General features: G+C 49.2%; 2 protein-coding genes across 2 annotated transcripts; both read left to right on the top strand.

Annotated features, from left to right (window-relative positions):
• The first annotated feature begins 1,197 nt into the window (after positions 1–1,197).
• LOC124655260 lies at positions 1,198–3,629 on the top strand. Its single transcript, XM_047194183.1, has 2 exons — positions 1,198–1,657; positions 3,134–3,629. Exons 1-2 carry the CDS (start codon positions 1,352–1,354, stop codon positions 3,299–3,301), a joined length of 474 nt encoding a protein of 157 aa, XP_047050139.1. The 5' UTR covers positions 1,198–1,351; the 3' UTR covers positions 3,302–3,629.
• Positions 3,630–5,961: 2,332 nt separating this feature from the next.
• LOC124655297 (probable F-box protein At4g22165) lies at positions 5,962–7,654 on the top strand. The gene has a single exon (XM_047194215.1). It carries the CDS (start codon positions 6,053–6,055, stop codon positions 7,442–7,444), a length of 1,392 nt encoding a protein of 463 aa, XP_047050171.1. The 5' UTR covers positions 5,962–6,052; the 3' UTR covers positions 7,445–7,654.
• Positions 7,655–16,773: the final 9,119 nt, after the last annotated feature.

Below are 16,773 nucleotides of genomic sequence, written 5' to 3'. Positions count from 1 at the left end.
GAGGGGGAGAAGAAGTAGGGGCCATAGGGCGGAGTGCACACGGGACAGTGGTACGCGATTTACCCAGCTTCGGATCACCTACACGATGATAGGGCCTACTGCTGCTTGTCTGGAATTATCTGGGCGCTTTCGCGTTGTTACAATGAGTTGTGGTTGTGCCTCTAGGGCTCCCGGGATCCGGCTTATAAAGGCGCACGGATCTAGGGTTTACATGGAGAGTCCTAGCCGGATCACAGGTTGCCTAACTACGGTACAATGTCTTGCCGTGTACGTCAAGGATCCGCTTTCCTATCTACGTCGTACTGGATCCGGGTTCCATATGAGCCTCCACGGATCCGGTTTCCTCCGAAGGTCGGTTGGGATCCGGCTTCCCTATCCTGGGCTGGACTTCATCCTTCAGGATCAACAACAACTGGGCTGCCCGATGGGCCACATGCCACATCACCATCTATGGGCCACCCGGGCTTGCCGGATCTAGGCACTGTCGATGGTACACCTATGAAGTATACCCACAACACGTTGAATCGGCCTAGTTTTTGAACAGTAGTATTTTTGAAAATGCACTAAACATCAGCATTTGGCCGTTTGGTCTAAATGGCGTAAATATGAGGTAAATATATTAAATCGGCAAAACTTTTTTTGTGTTAGATGTTGTGGCGAAAAATTACCGCGAGAGGGAGAAAAACGTCGCGCCCGTGGCATCATTTTATTGAGTTTTTTTATTTTGAAAATGCACTAAATATCCGTATTTGGCCGTTTGCTCTAAATATCGCGATTGTTCAAAAAATATATTAAATTGTCGAACTTATTTTTTTGTCGGAAGTTGCGTCGAAAATTAACGCGAGACAGGAAAAACGGCACTGTTCGGGTACTGTTCATGACGACCCCGCTGTACATCGAGTACTGTTCAGCCACCATCACTGTTCATCGACACTGTTCATCGTAAGACACTATTCAGCAACTGTTGCTATAGCAGACGTTGAGTTGCTCATAGGCTGAGAAATCAGCCAGCCTCTATATAGGTATCTATGATAGATAGGGTATGACATATTGCTTATTCGCCGTAAGCATCTCTACCAAACCTAAACTTAGCAATTCCGGAAAAAAATTCCCCCAACACGATGACCTGTTTGGAAGGAACCCGGGCTACCAATCGGCCTCTTTCATCCTCCCAACCAAACGGCTGGCAACCGGCCACCCTTAGCCACTCGAGGACCAAACAGCCCCTACGCGCTCGACCTCTCCAGAGTTCGCCAATCAGCCGGAGGACCAAGCCCCTGCACTGCACCCTACTCTCAATCCGCCTCGCCGGAGGACAGCCGCCGCCACCGCCGCCGCTTGCGCCCTGAAGATGGACGCCGTGGGCGCCCGCCTTAGCCGCTCCTCCACGCGGTACGGCCCCGTCGGCAGCAGCAACGCCTCCTTCAGCGGGACCGTCAGGAAGTGGCGCAAGGCGTGGGCCCCACTCGCTGGCGGGGCCAGCGGCGGCGGCGGCGGCGCGGGATCCGCCTCCGCCGGTATGGGCCCCATTGGGTGCCCCAGGGGCAACAAGATGGTGCTGCTCAAGTGGGCGCCGGTGAACGGCGCCGGCGCCGGCGACGGTAACGGCAGCGGCAAGGAGGTCGCCGCGGCCGCCACCAGGCGGCGGTACGTTCCGGTAAGGCTGCTCGAGCTCCAAGGATTAGGTCTTTTCAGCTGTGTGGATGGTTCCTTGCGCCCTTGTTGGTTCGATCTGCTTCGGAGGGCGGACAATGTCGCAGTTCTTGGCTTCTCCCCGGTCATAGTTTTAGGCACAATGTAGGATGGGATAGGTCACGCGTATTCTTCTTGGATGACTTTGGTACCAACAACCAGTGTCCGGACGATGGTAGATGTAGGATTTGGCATTCTACTTCAGCTTGGGTTGCGCTAGGGTTTTGGGGCGTAAACATTGTAGGATTTGCTAGATTTGAGTTGATGATACTAGGCCTTTCAATTTTAGCAACACTCGTTCAAGATGGGTCGTGGTGGTTCACGAGATTGTGGAGATTTCTGAGTGATTTTTCTGTGAATCTGCCTCAAGGTTTAGCCTTGTGGTCAGAAATTTGAGGATTATTAGTGGGGTTCCTCAATTAGTCTATTTAGTAGTTGCACTGATAGTTAAACTGAAGGCCATTGGTTGATTACCTGGTTTTCTTATCTTTATTTTAGTTCGTGACACCTGTAATCAGACATGTTTTGAAAAAAAGAAGTCTAGTTTGCTTGGTCCGATTTGAACCCAAAACTATGAAGCTGTCTATATTAAACCCTGAACTTTCTAAAACAGTCTATATTAAACTTCAATTACCTAGCATTTCCTACATCTAAGATTATTTCACACTATTTGAAACCCCGAAAAGAAAAAAAAAGTGTCCAAAACAGAGATCTGGTTCATGTTGCATGGTTTTGGAAGTTCTTAGTTCAAATCAGACCAGGCATCATAGTCCAGGATTTAGAAAGACTTCTTTCGATGCTTTACAATTGTTGGGGAAATCTAATATTCTCTTGTGGATGCAACCAATTTTGGGTAGGACTTAATGCTCTTTTAGTTTGTTCCTGTAGTCATTGTCAGTGATGTTGAGCTTCAGGTTAGCTTTAGTTAGAGGCTTCGATCCAGCGGATGCACTGAATTTCTCTAGAACTATGTGTGCACTGAGAAAGACTGTCATCAATGCCTATCTAGTAAATCTAGTTGCTCGATGAAGATGCAACAAATCCAGGGTGACTTCAGTCATTTCATCTATTTAGAATTAGTTCATCTTTTATTTGGGAAACAGATATAACTGAATAGACCCAATTGATACATCAAGTTATAAATTTTCAATCATTTCATTTGGGAGCTCCTAGCAACAGTCTACTGTTGAGTTCATTTCTTAGATCTATTGTGGTAACCTTTTTTCCCTTATGCAAGTAACTGAGCAAGGATCCCATTAATCATTTTGCACAGAAAATTCAGAATGCACCTCTTAAGCTTTTTTTCCCCTTGCGTGACATCAATTTCAGTTTTTACGTTTATCAATAGGGCATTCTACTTACCACTTACCAGATAGATAAAACGTGCACTACATTCTCCATACTAGAGTGATAAAACTCATGTCTCAGTATCCTCTTGCAGGCTTTGCCGCAGAACCCTACCAGAAAAAGTGGCAGCACCGAGCTAAACTTGAACCTTGGTTTGGAAGACCCAGATGATGACAGCGATGCTGATTTGAGCGCAGACGAACAACCTGACTCGAGCAGCACCCCGCGTTCGGAAAACCGTCTGAAGAGGAAAGTGTTTTAATTGTCGACCTCGGAGATTAGAATCTAAGCAGCTACTCCATATAGCACAGGAGTTCTGAACCATGTGCATGCGAATGCGTTTGCAGTCGTAACCTTATTAGTGCCTCAGCATCTAGCTTGTATCTGCCACCCTCTCTTCTTATTTCAGTAAAGACGTACTGATGTTGTTTCGTGCTAATGGGAATGCTTATTACATTGTTATTCTTGTATAAATTGTCATGAGGTTATGAGGGAACTGGCAATGTACCACCTTGTTTGGTAGCTTTTGTTACGTTGTAGTCTGTTTGATCTACTTCAGTGGTTGGACATTTCGCAGTTATTTTCTGAAAGGAAGACATTTCACAGTTCTTGGCTTCTCCGGGTCATTACTTTAGGCGCACTGCAGGAGGGGAGCGGATCATGCGGGTTCTTCTTGGATGAAATTGGTGCTAAACTTAACAACTAGGGCCTATTGAATCACACTGTAGTACGGAGTGCTAGATGAAAATGTAACATCGAGACACATGATGGGAAATTCACCTAACTATACAAGAAAGGCAGATAGATTCAACCATTTCAAGTATTTTGGGAGACTGATGGTGTAATAAGCCGAACTGATAAAGTTCCATTTTTTCAGTCATTTCACCCTGAAAGTAGCTAGACCCTACTGTTTGGGTGGGATCTATTCAGCTAATCCCTTTCGCCTTGTTTTTTTTTCTCAAAATGGGGTGCCCTCCCTCTGCATCAATTGATGCATACGGCTCTTTATTAAAGTAAGTCGCACCAAAACAGTAGTAGCAGTACATAATTATTACAGCTCATGGATCACTTAAAGTCTCAACATGGATAAGCCACCTAAAAAAAGCTAGAAGAAAAAAGCGATGGAGCATCATGATGTGAGCCTTTTCTCAGACCGCCAACCGCACTGACTGGAGAAATCCCGTGCGACCGTCGCCGAATGTTGCACCCAATATCCATGTCTCGACGTTCCTCCACCGGTTGCAAGAAGGACCACATATGGATCCAATGAGTGACCTCCCTTTCGCCTTGTGTCAAACTGACAATGAATATTAAGAAAAAATCCATACAAATTTTGAGCTTAGAGCACATCACTCGCCCCCCCCCCCCCTATATGGGCTTCGGTGCAACCGTTTTAGGGCCCATATAGGGGGCGCCAACGGTAAAACTAAAATAGGAGCCGGGTGGCTGCCAGTCGCGGCCCCTATACAAAAAAAAATTAAATTTGTAAAATATAACAAAATTCGAAGACAAAGTAAATTCATTGATAGTTCGGCCATATTTGGTCGATATTTATACAAATTTTAAAACATAGATTAAAAAAAACTAGCAACTGTCGCCGTTGTGCCCTAGCCCTAGGTGGCGGTACATCGCCGTCGCGTAGTCCTCGCCATCGTCAGGCTCCTCCACCTTCGGCTGCGTAAAGTAGCTGCAGCAGCCCTAGCCGGCGTCGCCGCGCCTCCTGCGCGGCCTGCTGGACGGGCCAGCCTCCTCGCCGTCGTCGAGGTTGATGACGAGGCCAAGGCGACGGCGGCGCTCCTCCTCCTCGCGTTGATAGTCTGCCGCGCACCACGCCTCGCCGAACTCGTTCGTCGCCGCGAAGGATTGTAGCTGGGCTTGGTGTAGCCCAGGGAACTCCTTCGGGTCGTCGTCCACCTTGACGATGGACACCGCCGCCTTGTATTCCGGCGGTGGCGTCCACTCGCGCTGGCGCGACGGAGATGGCTCGCAGATGACGTTGGTGGGCATTAACGTTGCCGCTGAAGACGAGCAGGTGGCGCTAAAGACGTACAAACGCATTAACGCCGACACGACTCGACGCGGAAGGCGAGCAGGCGGCCCTGAATACGAGCAGACACATTAACGCTGACGCGACTCGACGCGAAAGACGAGCAGGCTTTGACGGGCGCGGAAGACGATGAGGAAGATGAATCCGCCGACGCTGACAGGGCGGGTCCACATCATGCAGACATTTCCCGTGGCTTCTCTTTCGCGTCGTTTCCGCCAACACCCAGCGCGCTGGCGTCCCCCGCTAACCTCCCTTTCTACTAGATTCGATTAGAGGCGCCGAATGCAAAGTTGGGGCACGTTGGCTAAAAAATATTTTTGGGAGCCGCGGAGATTTGGGCGCCGGCACTCCCCAAAAGCATATACACAGCCTTTGGGAGGGCGAGTGCTTAATGCTTAAGTTTGTTTTCTTCTACGTGTTATCCGAACAACCACTTTTGTTGGCTTCTCCACCAGGTCCACCACTTCCACTAACCTCCAAGGTCACCTCACGTCGCCACCGCTGCGAACGGCGGCGGAAGCCAGCTTGCTCCTCGCAGCAGCTCACCATAAACGTAGTCGGCTCCTCCCCCTTCCTTCTCCAGGGGGATTAATCCCGTCGTCTCGCCTGCTGCCGTTTAGGGCTCCTCCTCTAGCCCCTAGCTTGCAAGGGCAGAATTCGGAGAAGAAACGGAGCGCAATTCCGTTAGCGAGTAACCAGAAGTCCGGATCTTTGATATCCGTATCGCAATTTGGACTCGGATTTGCTTCACCTCTTCGAATTAGGAGTCTGCCTTCGATTGGTGCCTTTCGTCTGAAGAAATTTGTCAGATTTGTCCAAGCATCAGGTTTGTCTTTGCGACTTAGGGAGTTACTACTGAAGAAATTTAGCCACGAGTCTGCCTTCCCTCAGTTATTATACTGAAGAAATTTGTCTGATTGGCCGAAGCTCCATATCTTTGCAGAGAGACCCAGCTGACCTGCTCCCATGGAGCTCTGTAGCGTCGCCTCGATAATGAGCTTAGGGAGTCTAGCTATACATTGGACATATTTGTGCTCCCTAGTCTTCAGAGTTTTGCCAAAGCTGCTAGGCTTCACTCCCAGTTCACTGAAGAAATTCTGCAAAGATGTTCATCAACCACTGACTGAGACTATGGTGGGCACATCGCCAGAGCTGCCTCAGGACATCTTAATGGGTATCTTCGGCACACTTGAAATGCCTGACCTTATACGTGCTGGCGCCGTCTGCCTCTCTTGGCACTCTGCATTTACCAGCCTACGAAGCCTTGGACAGTATAAACTGTCGCAGACGCCGTGCCTCCTCTATACTTCTGAATCTGCAAGTGATAGCTCTGCTTACCTCTACAGCTTCAGTGAAAAGAGATCATACAAGTTAACTCTTCCAGAGCCACCTATCCGCACTAGGTGTTTGATCGGGTCCTCTCATGGCTTGCTGGTTACTGTTGATGAGAGATCTGAGATGCATCTTGTCAATCCGATCACATGTGAACAGATTGCTCTACCTTCAGTGATCACAATCGAGCACGTGAAGCCCATCTTCGACGAGTACGGCGTTCTCCACAAGTATGAGTTCTCATGGCACACTGGAATGTGTGGTTGTAACTCATCGTGGATCTTTGCCCTTGACAAGCTGCGGTACAAACTCCAATATAAGGCGTTTGTGTTCCCTGATGCATCCACGGGAAGCTACATTGTGGTGCTCATCCATAATCCGTTGCGCCGGCTCTCTTTTGCAAGGGTAGGGGATGATAAATGGACCTGGCTGCCACCTCATGATCTCTACTGTGATTGCATTTACAAGGATGGCCTGTTGTATGCTGTGTCCAAAACAGGAGATCTTCGCACTTTTGATCTTAGTGGCCCTCTGATCACAACGAGGATGATTATAAGCACACCCAGGAAGTATGAACATGAGTACGTGTACATTGTTCAAGCTCCATGGGGTGATCTTCTGCTCATTTGGAGAGTCTTTGAGGATTATGATATAGAACCTGACCCTGGGGCATCTGTGTTTTGGAATACTACAGGATTCAGAATATATCAAGTTGAAGCTGCGGAAAGTGGACTCAAGGAAATCAATTGCTTGCGTGACCATGTTTTGTTTCTTGGGCATAATCAATCGCTTTGTCTCAGTGCTGAAGAATACCCGTCTCTTAGGGCAAATCATGCCTACTTTACTGACGATAATGCGTTGTGGACATTGGGATTTAAGAATAAGCAACGTGATATGGGAATTCTCAACTTGGATGATAACAGCAAGGAAGAACATGTATCTCCTCAGCTTTGTGCCAACTTTCCGGCTCCTATTTGGATTACACCTGATCTTAGAAACATGAATGTGGCTTCAGGGGCTGCTTGAAAAATAGTTCAGTGAGCTAGCAGTTATGTGGGTTGCTAGGTTATTGTGGTTCCTGGAGGAAGTCATGGACAAAGTACTCAAGTGATCACTTGGACCCAAGTCTGTACACACTAGCTTTGACCCAGTTGAATAAATAGTTTGAGTTTTAGTTTTTCTACCCATGTTATAATCATGTACTTCACAATGTGCCAATGGAAAACTTGAGGAATACCCAATTTCGCCCTCTGGTGTGTGTGTGTGTGTGTCTAATTTTCCTTTACAATTTTTTTTCTCTTGAAATATTAAAATTTCCAAAGATGCAGATATGTATTTGTTTGTTTGGGCCTGTTTGGTTCCCAGCCACACTTTGCCAAGCCTAACTTTGGCAAGTGTGGCTGGAATATTGGATGCCACAAAGTGTGGCAAAACTTAGCAAAAAAATTCATTCTATGACAGATGGACCATATGGATAACAAATTGTGGCAATGCTAAAGTATGGGAACAACCAAATAGGCAACGTATGTTGTTGATGATTTCAAGGGTGCAGGTAAGGGAAGAGTCCTTGATTCATCACCAGAGGCTGCATTGATCTCTCTCACTCCTTTTCTTTGGGTTAGGGATAACAGGGCCACCTACCATGAGTATTCCTGGATGTTAAATAATCTGTGTTATTCTCCTACTGTGATTGAATGAGATGGTTCTGTGGTATTCTCCTTTTGCACTGATGTTGTGGAGAAGGCAAGTTCGTTTAAATTACCTGAAGTGTGGAGGGAGAACCAGTGCTGGAGATTGTGTTGAAGGGGATTAATATGGAGGTACATAGAGGCGAGCTTGCGACGGTGGTTGGAACAGTCGGGTCCGGCAAGTCATCACTGATGTCTCACATTACGGGAGAGATGGACAAGGTCTCAGGCAAGGTAAGTCGGTGTTACTTTATATGCAAAACAGACATCCTTGTTTATCGAAGAACTGTTCTATTTGCCCATTCATTTGTAGCAACATTCTTGTTTCTCAAAAATTCTTTATGCGACACTCTTAAGGAAAAAATGCAAGGTTTTCGCCGGTATTTGTAAATTGACAAAGTTGGGCGCACATTTAGTGCAAGTCAAGCGTCCCAACTGGGAATACAGTTCTGATGATATCAGGGGCAATAGCCGAGTTCTCAGCTGGTATAATACAATAGTTAAGAACTGTTATGACATTTATAGGGAGGGCTCTTGAAGTCGATTGGGAATTCTGGACCGCCTGAAGAAGCGGAAGCTACCTGATAAGGAACATCAAGTGATAGGCATTATGCTACATATTTTTTGTCGTTATCAAATGGGATTGTGCGTGTATAAAATCAAATTTCAGAGTTAAGTGGTATCCAGATCATATCTTCCAGGGAGGCTAGAAGAGGATACAAGTTAGCCTTCTTATTGGATAATTGATGTGTCAATTACCCCTGCCACCGGTTTGTCAAAATGCCTCTCCTGATTTCGATGAAATGCCCCGGTCATTAGTTCCAATGCCAGTCTACCATAATTTCGTGGAAGTGTGAAGTTCTGTGCCTTTTGTGTTAGGTTTCGTGGACTGTGTAGAAATCAAATTTCTTTCTAGGTGTGACATGTTCTTACAGTCTGATGTTTTCCTCATTGACAACATTATTAAATATATAATTTGAGTAGTCTTTTCTTGTTATGCTCTTACACTCTGTGATGTTCTTTTGGCACATTTAGAGAAGTAAAATAGAGGTCTTCATGATGGTGCTGGGGATAGAGAACCATGTTGTACAGATTCATCACCTTTAGCAGGCCCTGGCTTACCAATTCAGCTTCTGTAGTTTTGACTTTCAACCCTCGTGCTTGTTTTCTTAACTCTCTAGCGTTGTGAAATCTACTCCGGAGTTAAGAAAACACTCCAGTTATTTGTGTGTAGTACTATTTTAATTCTTTAGAGATGCCTTATCTTAGTAGCCCCATAATTAGATAGTTGTTCACCGAGCAAAAAGATAATCACCAATGGAATTTCTTGCTTTCGTAGGAAAATAAAAAAACTAATTTATCAATATTACTATATGAGTAATTAATGCATGCTTTGTAGCAAGCTGTTCTTACTGTATTCTACTCACTGTTAAAGTGGTTCAGTGTTGGTTAGACATGTATGCAATATACGCTCTACAATTGATTGACTGTTATGGGGAAGTGTTGATATTTTTTCTGAACCTACTCCTAGGGTAAAATCTTCTGTGGTGTCCTCAACACATAACACCAGTTGACACTCCACATCTTACCAGGTAGTTTGTAGGGGAGAGTGAATCTACATTTTCACTTTGTCGAGGCACGTTCTTAAAATTTATTTCATGTGGCCATGTTATTAGAAACTGTTCTTAATTGCTTATACCGAATGACTTATTATGTGATGCATCCTTTCTATGTGATATACATTTTAGTTTTATGTAGAAGGGTATGGTTTTCTAAATTATTGCGCTGTTTATTAATTGGACTATCCTCCAAAATCTATAATATGTGCTACTGACCAAGTTTTTGGCAAGTTGATCAAAGATCAACATGCTAATATATCCATTTAGTCACAAACAGTAAGTTGTCTTCCTTGAGATTTGAGGCTTCGGTAGCACAAGCAGTGAATGTGCTTCGAGCATAGATTTTTAGACCTGTGAGTGAGCAATCGGAATGCCATCGTGAAAGGAATGAAGCTATACTTCTAATCATATTGCATTACATGTTGCAAGGTTGACATATACCTGTTTTACCTTGACTATCAAAGAAAAATATAATTTGCTAAGTCCAATCAATGAATCTCCTCTAGGTTGCAGATTACAAACTATCATTAGCTTGTTTGAAGGAGGATTATGTAATCTTCATACTGTCGATGACCAGGTATGGTTCCATTTAAACAATGATATATAAGCCTTAAGCAATAGTAGTAGTTAGATTTGAGAACATGGATTGTTAACAGAGAACTGTAGGCATACTTAAGTGGCAAAGTAAACTGTTTGGTGTTTGGTGAAGATGATGAAGCTGAGAAGAAAAAAAAGATATACTTCTAAGGCACATTGGGTGAATCTGCTCAATATTGCCTCCAATCTGTAAGATCCATGAACTGATACTGTCCTGTTTTGTGTTGTTCCAATTTATTCCACATTTCAGTATGCTACGCCAATAGATCAGATTCCGTGCCATATGTTCTGGTAGAAAAATTAATGCATCCAGTATAAGAAAGCCAAGCAATTTTAGCACCAGAAGATGTTTCTACATTCACGAGTTCCAACATACAATTTGTCGGCTATCCATCCTGAAAACACACAAAGCAACAATATATGCAACAGCTTTTTTGCTCAACCGTCCTTTGCAGTGCAACAGGAAGTACTGTTGTGATGTTCAATGTTTCCACTCCTCATCCGGTACCATATTTCTTCCACCAGCCGATAGGTAATCTGTGGCAAAAGTAAACATGCCTCGCCTGGTCATGGCCTGCTTGCACTCTAGCGCTACAGCCAGGCTCGTTGCAACGATCAAACGGCCGTTCCTTATGATGCAAGTCGTTACAGTGCAAACCCTGACCTCTGAATCGCGGCCGAGAGGTTCTGTTGAAGTATGAGATATAGCAATTAACTATACTCAGAAACTCAATTCGGCTTCCGGGTGCGTATAATCCCTCTACATGAAAACATACGCTTCCATGTGCTAAACATCACTCCCACAACTTCATCACTGGAGTATAAAGAAATAACACTATCTCAATAGTAGACGTAGAACCCCCACTCTCTGGTCGGCGAGGCCTGCGGAGGAGAAAAGGAGAGGCCTCAAAGGGGACTCTCAAACCCCAGTTTTCGCTAGAGCAGAGAGGGGGAATAAGGATTTTTTATATAGATAAACTAAGGTATTTTTTATGAGTTCTCCATCGTTCCCTCACTCCTATGTTGTACAAAGACGTTGAAGGCGATTTGAGGACGCTAGCGCTAAAATAAATGCTAGTATAGAACGCGTGCGGCCATTTCCCCCCTCCAGCAGACGCGGTAAAATCGCATCGCGCACGCTCTAATTTTTTTTACGCGCGCGGCATATTTCCTCCTTCCGCGCCCCAAAATTGGCGCTTCCAATCGAGCGTGCGCTATCACTCTCGCTCCCGCATGAAGAACCAACCGCCGCGCTGAACTTTCCCCCACGCCCTCGATTCCCTGCCGGTTCCGCGCGGTCGCCGGTGTAATTCCGGCGATGGACTGCTCGTCTGCCTCTCCGCCGACCCCTCCCTACTCTGTCCCCGCCACAGGTGGCGGCACCGCGGTAGTTTCGCCGTCACCCATGGCAAACCCTAACGTCGCCGCCCGCGCCCTCTTCGTCCCACCGCGGCCGAACGCGCACCCCTTTGCATTTGAACTATGTCAGTTGAACTTTCCATGTGTGGTGAACTATCTAGGTTGAGATTTGGGCCAATTGTTGTTCTTATTTTGATTTATTTTATCATTGAAATGTTCATTCGTATTGCAAAACATGTGGCGCGTCTGCTAGGGAGTTTTCACGCTGCATTTTAGCGCCTCCCATGGAGGATCAGCGGGCACCGCACGTCATAACACGATCAAGCGCGCTGCAAATCGATTTTAGCGTGCCGCTATATAGGGCTGAAGATGATCAAATTGTTTGCTGCTACTTTGCATCCTTTTCCAGCCAGGGTAGAGGGTAGTGCAAGCCTTGCTTCCTCGGGAAAGGCCGTCATGGGTTTGCTTGCTGCTGGGCCGTACGCCCCTTTTGCTGGCCTGCCGCCCGATTGTGGGCTTGGGGCATATGAGGGTGCGAATGCGATAGCGCCTCGCGCCCGCAGTTGTGGGCGCACCGCCAAAATCCCCAATTCCCATTTCCTCGCTTCAACCCTAGCCACAAACCGCCCCTCCGTGCGCGACGCGGTGGCGGTAAGCTCCTTCGACCCCTTTTTCTTCCCTCACATTGGTGAGCGGCAGTGGCGGATCTAGGATCCTAAAACTGGGGGTGCCACGGCGATCTAGGAAACCGACACACTTCGGCTGTGATTTAGTTTTGCTGGTCGATACAGATTTGTGCAAATCAATACAAGATTCCGGCACTTGCTGTCACAGAGTGCCAGAAATACAACAAGAAGCTATCTAGACAGTTGCTTATTTCTCTAGTCGCTGAACTTAGAACAAGAGACAGAAATAGCTATTTGCAAAATGCAACTGCCACTGTTTGACTCTTTGTCGCTGATGTAGTTTGCTGTTTCTTCTGGATTCCTACATCTTTTGTAATTGTAGAAAGAGATGCAACTCACAATGTATTGATTGGGTGTATATGTCGTTACATATATAGGCCACGTCCTCGACTATACAAGGAAGGAGGCAAGCCCAATAATTAATAGAAAGATATGTATCGCTATACATAACTACAGAAGATACACATCCGGATATACAAGGATATGTATCTCAACACCCCCCGCAGTCGAAGCGTCGCCTGGTCGAACGCATAGACTGAACCAGAACTCCTCAAATGATGCCGTAGGGAGACCCTTGGTCATGATATCCGCAAATTATTGGGAGGTGGGCACATGAAGTACTCGAATGTGTCCAAGGGCCACCTGTTCCCGAACAAAGTGGATGTCCAGCTCAATATGCTTGGTGCGGCGATGGTGGACCGGGTTGGCGGAGAGGTGGATGGCGGAGACATTGTCGCAATAGACCACGGTGGCTTTGGCAACAAGACATGAGAGCTCAACGAGGAGTTGCCGCAGCCAAGAGACCTCGGCAACCGCGTTAGCAACAGCCCGGTATTCCGCTTCGGCGCTGGAGCGAGAGACCGTGGGTTGTCGCTTAGACGACCAGGAGATGAGCGAAGGTCCGAAGTAGACGCAGTAGCCAGACGTGGATCGACGCGTGTCAGGGCAGCCTGCCCAATCGGCATCCGAGTAGGCGACGATGTCTGTGGCGGTGGAGGCGTGGAGGGAGAGGCCGAAGTCCATGGTGCCACGAATGTAGCGGAGGATCCGCTTGACCGCAGCCCAATGAGGATCCCGCGGAGCATGCATGTGAAGGCACACCTGCTGGACAGCATACTGCAGCTCGGGGCGGGTCAAGGTGAGGTACTGCAGGGCACCGACGATGGAGCGATAAAGTGACGCATCCGTGGCCAACGAACCATCCGTGGCGGAGAGCTTGGACTTCGTGTCGACAGGCGTGGCCGCGGGTTTGCAATTAAGCATACCGGCGCGGTCCAGGAGCTCGTGGGCGTACTTGCGCTGATGAAGGAAGAAGCCGTCGGTGCGACGTACGACCTCGATGCCGAGGAAGTAGTGCAGGGGCCCCAAGTCCTTGAGGGCGAACTCAGCGCGAAGACGCTCGGTGATCTGTCGCAGGAGGTCCGTGGAGCTGGCCGTCAAGATGATGTCATCGACGTAGAGCAGCAGGTATGCAGTGGTGGCACCATTGTTGTACCCAAACAGCGAGGCATCGGAGCGGGTGGAGCGGAAGCCGAGTTGGTGAAGAAACGCTGCGATGCGCTGGTACCAGGCGCGTGGGGCCTGCTTGAGCCCGTATAACGAGCGCGAGAGTAGGCACACATGGTCGGGGTGAGCGCTGTCGATGAAACCCGTGGGCTGCTGGCAGATGACCTGCTCCTCGAGATGGCCGTGAAGGAAGGCGTTGGAGACGTCCATCTGGTGCACGGGCCACGCACGGGAGACCGCGAGCTGAAGGACGGTGCGGATCGTCCCGGGCTTGACAACCGGGGCGAAGGTGTCGGTGAAGTCGACGCCGGCACGCTGGCGAAAGCCACGAACCACCCACCGCGCCTTGTGACGGTCGAGAGTACCGTCCGGATGGAACTTGTGCTTGAAGACCCACTTCCCGGTGATGATGTTGGCGTGAGGGGGTCGGGGAACAAGCGTCCATGTACGGTTCCGCTGCGGGCGTCAAACTCGTCCTGCATGGCCGCAAGCCACTGCGGGTCGCGGAGAGCAGCCCGGGCAGAGGCGGGCAGGGGCGATTGCGTGGATGCTGAAGGCGCGGAAGTCGACGCGGTGCAGACGTACTCGTCCGAGGGGTACCGCGTGCTCGGGACGTGAATCCCTGCACGGGCGCGCGTGAGGGGCCCCGTGGCCGGCGGCGGAGCCGGAGGCGAGGTGTCGCCCGGCGAGGACGGTACGGCGCCTGAGCTGAGGCTCGAGGGCGATGCAAGCGGCGTCGAGGCGGATGAACCCGGCGAAGGGGCGTCGCCCGGCGAAGACGGTGCGGCGCCCGAGCTGAGGCTCGAGGGCGACGCAGGCGGCGTCGAGGCGGGCGTCGGCGCAGGTGTCGACGCGGGTGTCGGCGTGGGGTCACCCGAGACATGGCTCGAGGGTGACCCAGAGGGTGGCGAGGCAGCGCCCGAGCCAGAGCTCAAGGGCGCGGTGGAGAACGATGAGGCAGTGCCCGAGTCCGAGCTCGAGGGTACTGCAGCCGGCGGACCTGCAGGGGGTCGACACCGGGGACCATCAGTAGTCGAAGGAGGAGTGGCGACCACCTGTCTCTGTGCAAAAGGAAAGCAATGCTCATCAAAGTACACGTGCCGGGAGGTGATGACGCGGTGAGAAACCGGATCATAGCAGCGGTAGCCTTTGGTGTTAGCCGGGTAACCGAGGAAAACACACGGAACGGAACGAGGGCGAGTTTATGAGTGGTGGCGGCGATACTAGGATAACAACGACAACCGAAAATCCGAAGACCGTCGTAGGATGGAGGGGAACCGTAAAGGAGGTGATGAGGTGCATAGTTCCAGCGGGGACGACACGGACGAAGGTTGACAAGGAGGGTGGCGGTGGCTAATGCGTCAGGCCAAAAGATGGGGGGGAACATGGCTGTGGAATAGGAGTGTGCGGACACAGTCGTTGAGGGTGCAGAGGATACGCTCGGCGCGGCCGTTTTGTTGGGACGTGTATGGACAGGTTAGACGGAAAATAGTGCCGTGAGAGGAGAGTAGGGTGCGGACGGCGACATTGTCAAACTCTTTTCCGTTGTCAGTTTGTAGGGCGTGGATGGGGCGACCGAACTGGGTGGAAACATAGGCGTAGAAGGCTGTGAGAGTGGTGGCGACATCGGACTTTTTACGGAGGGAAACGTCCACACAAAATGAGAGAAATCATCAAGAATAACTAGGTAATAAAGAAGACCAGAATTACTCGGGATTGGAGAGGTCCATACATCACTATGAATTAACTCAAAAGGAAAAGACGCAACGAGTGGAAGACTGACTAAAAGGAAGACGAACGTGTTTACCAAGACGACATGCTTCACAACTATGTGAAGACTGTTTAGTAGATGAAAACGAAAAACCCCTCATTATTTGGTGAAGCGTGTTGGCACTGGGATGTCCAAGACGAGCATGCCAAAGATCAACGCTCGCGGAGAGAGCACGAGGTGCGGCACCGGGGGTGGAAGGCGACATCACCGGATACAAATCGCCGGGGCTCTCACATCGATGGAGGACCATCCGGGTGCGGGCGTCCTTAACGTGAAAACCAAAAGCGTCAAATTCAACAGTCACAGAGTTGTCACGAGAAAAAGTTTTAACAGAGACTAAATTCTGAATAAGCTGGGGAGACACAAGGACATTATTGAGAGATAATGGTTTAGAAGTAGATGGAAAATTAGCAGAATCAATATGAGAAATAGGAAGACCGGCGCCGTTACCGACAATGATGCGAGACTAGGTGGAAGTGGGAAAGGAATGGGAAAGGTTACCCGGGTGAGCGGCCATGTGAGACGAGGCGCCCGTGTCCATAAACCAGTTGCCGCCACCGGCGTAAGAGCCGAGTGCGGGCGCGGCGTGGTAGGCCGGGGCGTAGGATGGCGGCGTGGCGGTGAAGACCGGGGCGTAGGACGGTGTCGCGGTGAAGTGCGCCTGGTGAGTCGGCGGGGCGCGGCACCGGCATGTTGTAGGCGTGGATGAGCCCCGTCCATGGGTTGTAGGCGAAGGGGTTGCTGCCGTTGGAGACCGACGACATGATGACGCGCGCGCGGGTGGCGACGGCGCGGGGTTGGGGAGGGAGGCGCGGCGGCGGCTGCAGGTGCGTCGGCGGCGCGGCGTGAGGAGGGGCACACGCGGCGGCGGCACAAGGGCGGCGGCGCTAGGGTTGGAGGGTGGGGCGGTGCGCACGGGGAGAGAGGGGCGCGGCGGCTAGGTTAGGAACGGTAGGTGTCTGATACCATGTAGAAAGGGATGCAACTCACAATGTATTGATTGGGTGCATATGTCGTTACATATATAGGCCACGTCCTCGACTATACAAGGAAGGAGGCGGGCTCAATAATTAATAGAAAGATATGTATCGGTATACATAACTACAGAAGATACACATCCGGATATACA

This window comes from Lolium rigidum, chromosome 5 (assembly GCF_022539505.1).
Source record: "Lolium rigidum isolate FL_2022 chromosome 5, APGP_CSIRO_Lrig_0.1, whole genome shotgun sequence".
Taxonomy (NCBI): domain Eukaryota; kingdom Viridiplantae; phylum Streptophyta; class Magnoliopsida; order Poales; family Poaceae; genus Lolium; species Lolium rigidum.
The sequence above is the reverse complement of the archived record's forward strand: the minus strand, read 5'-3'. Positions and strand labels throughout refer to the sequence as shown.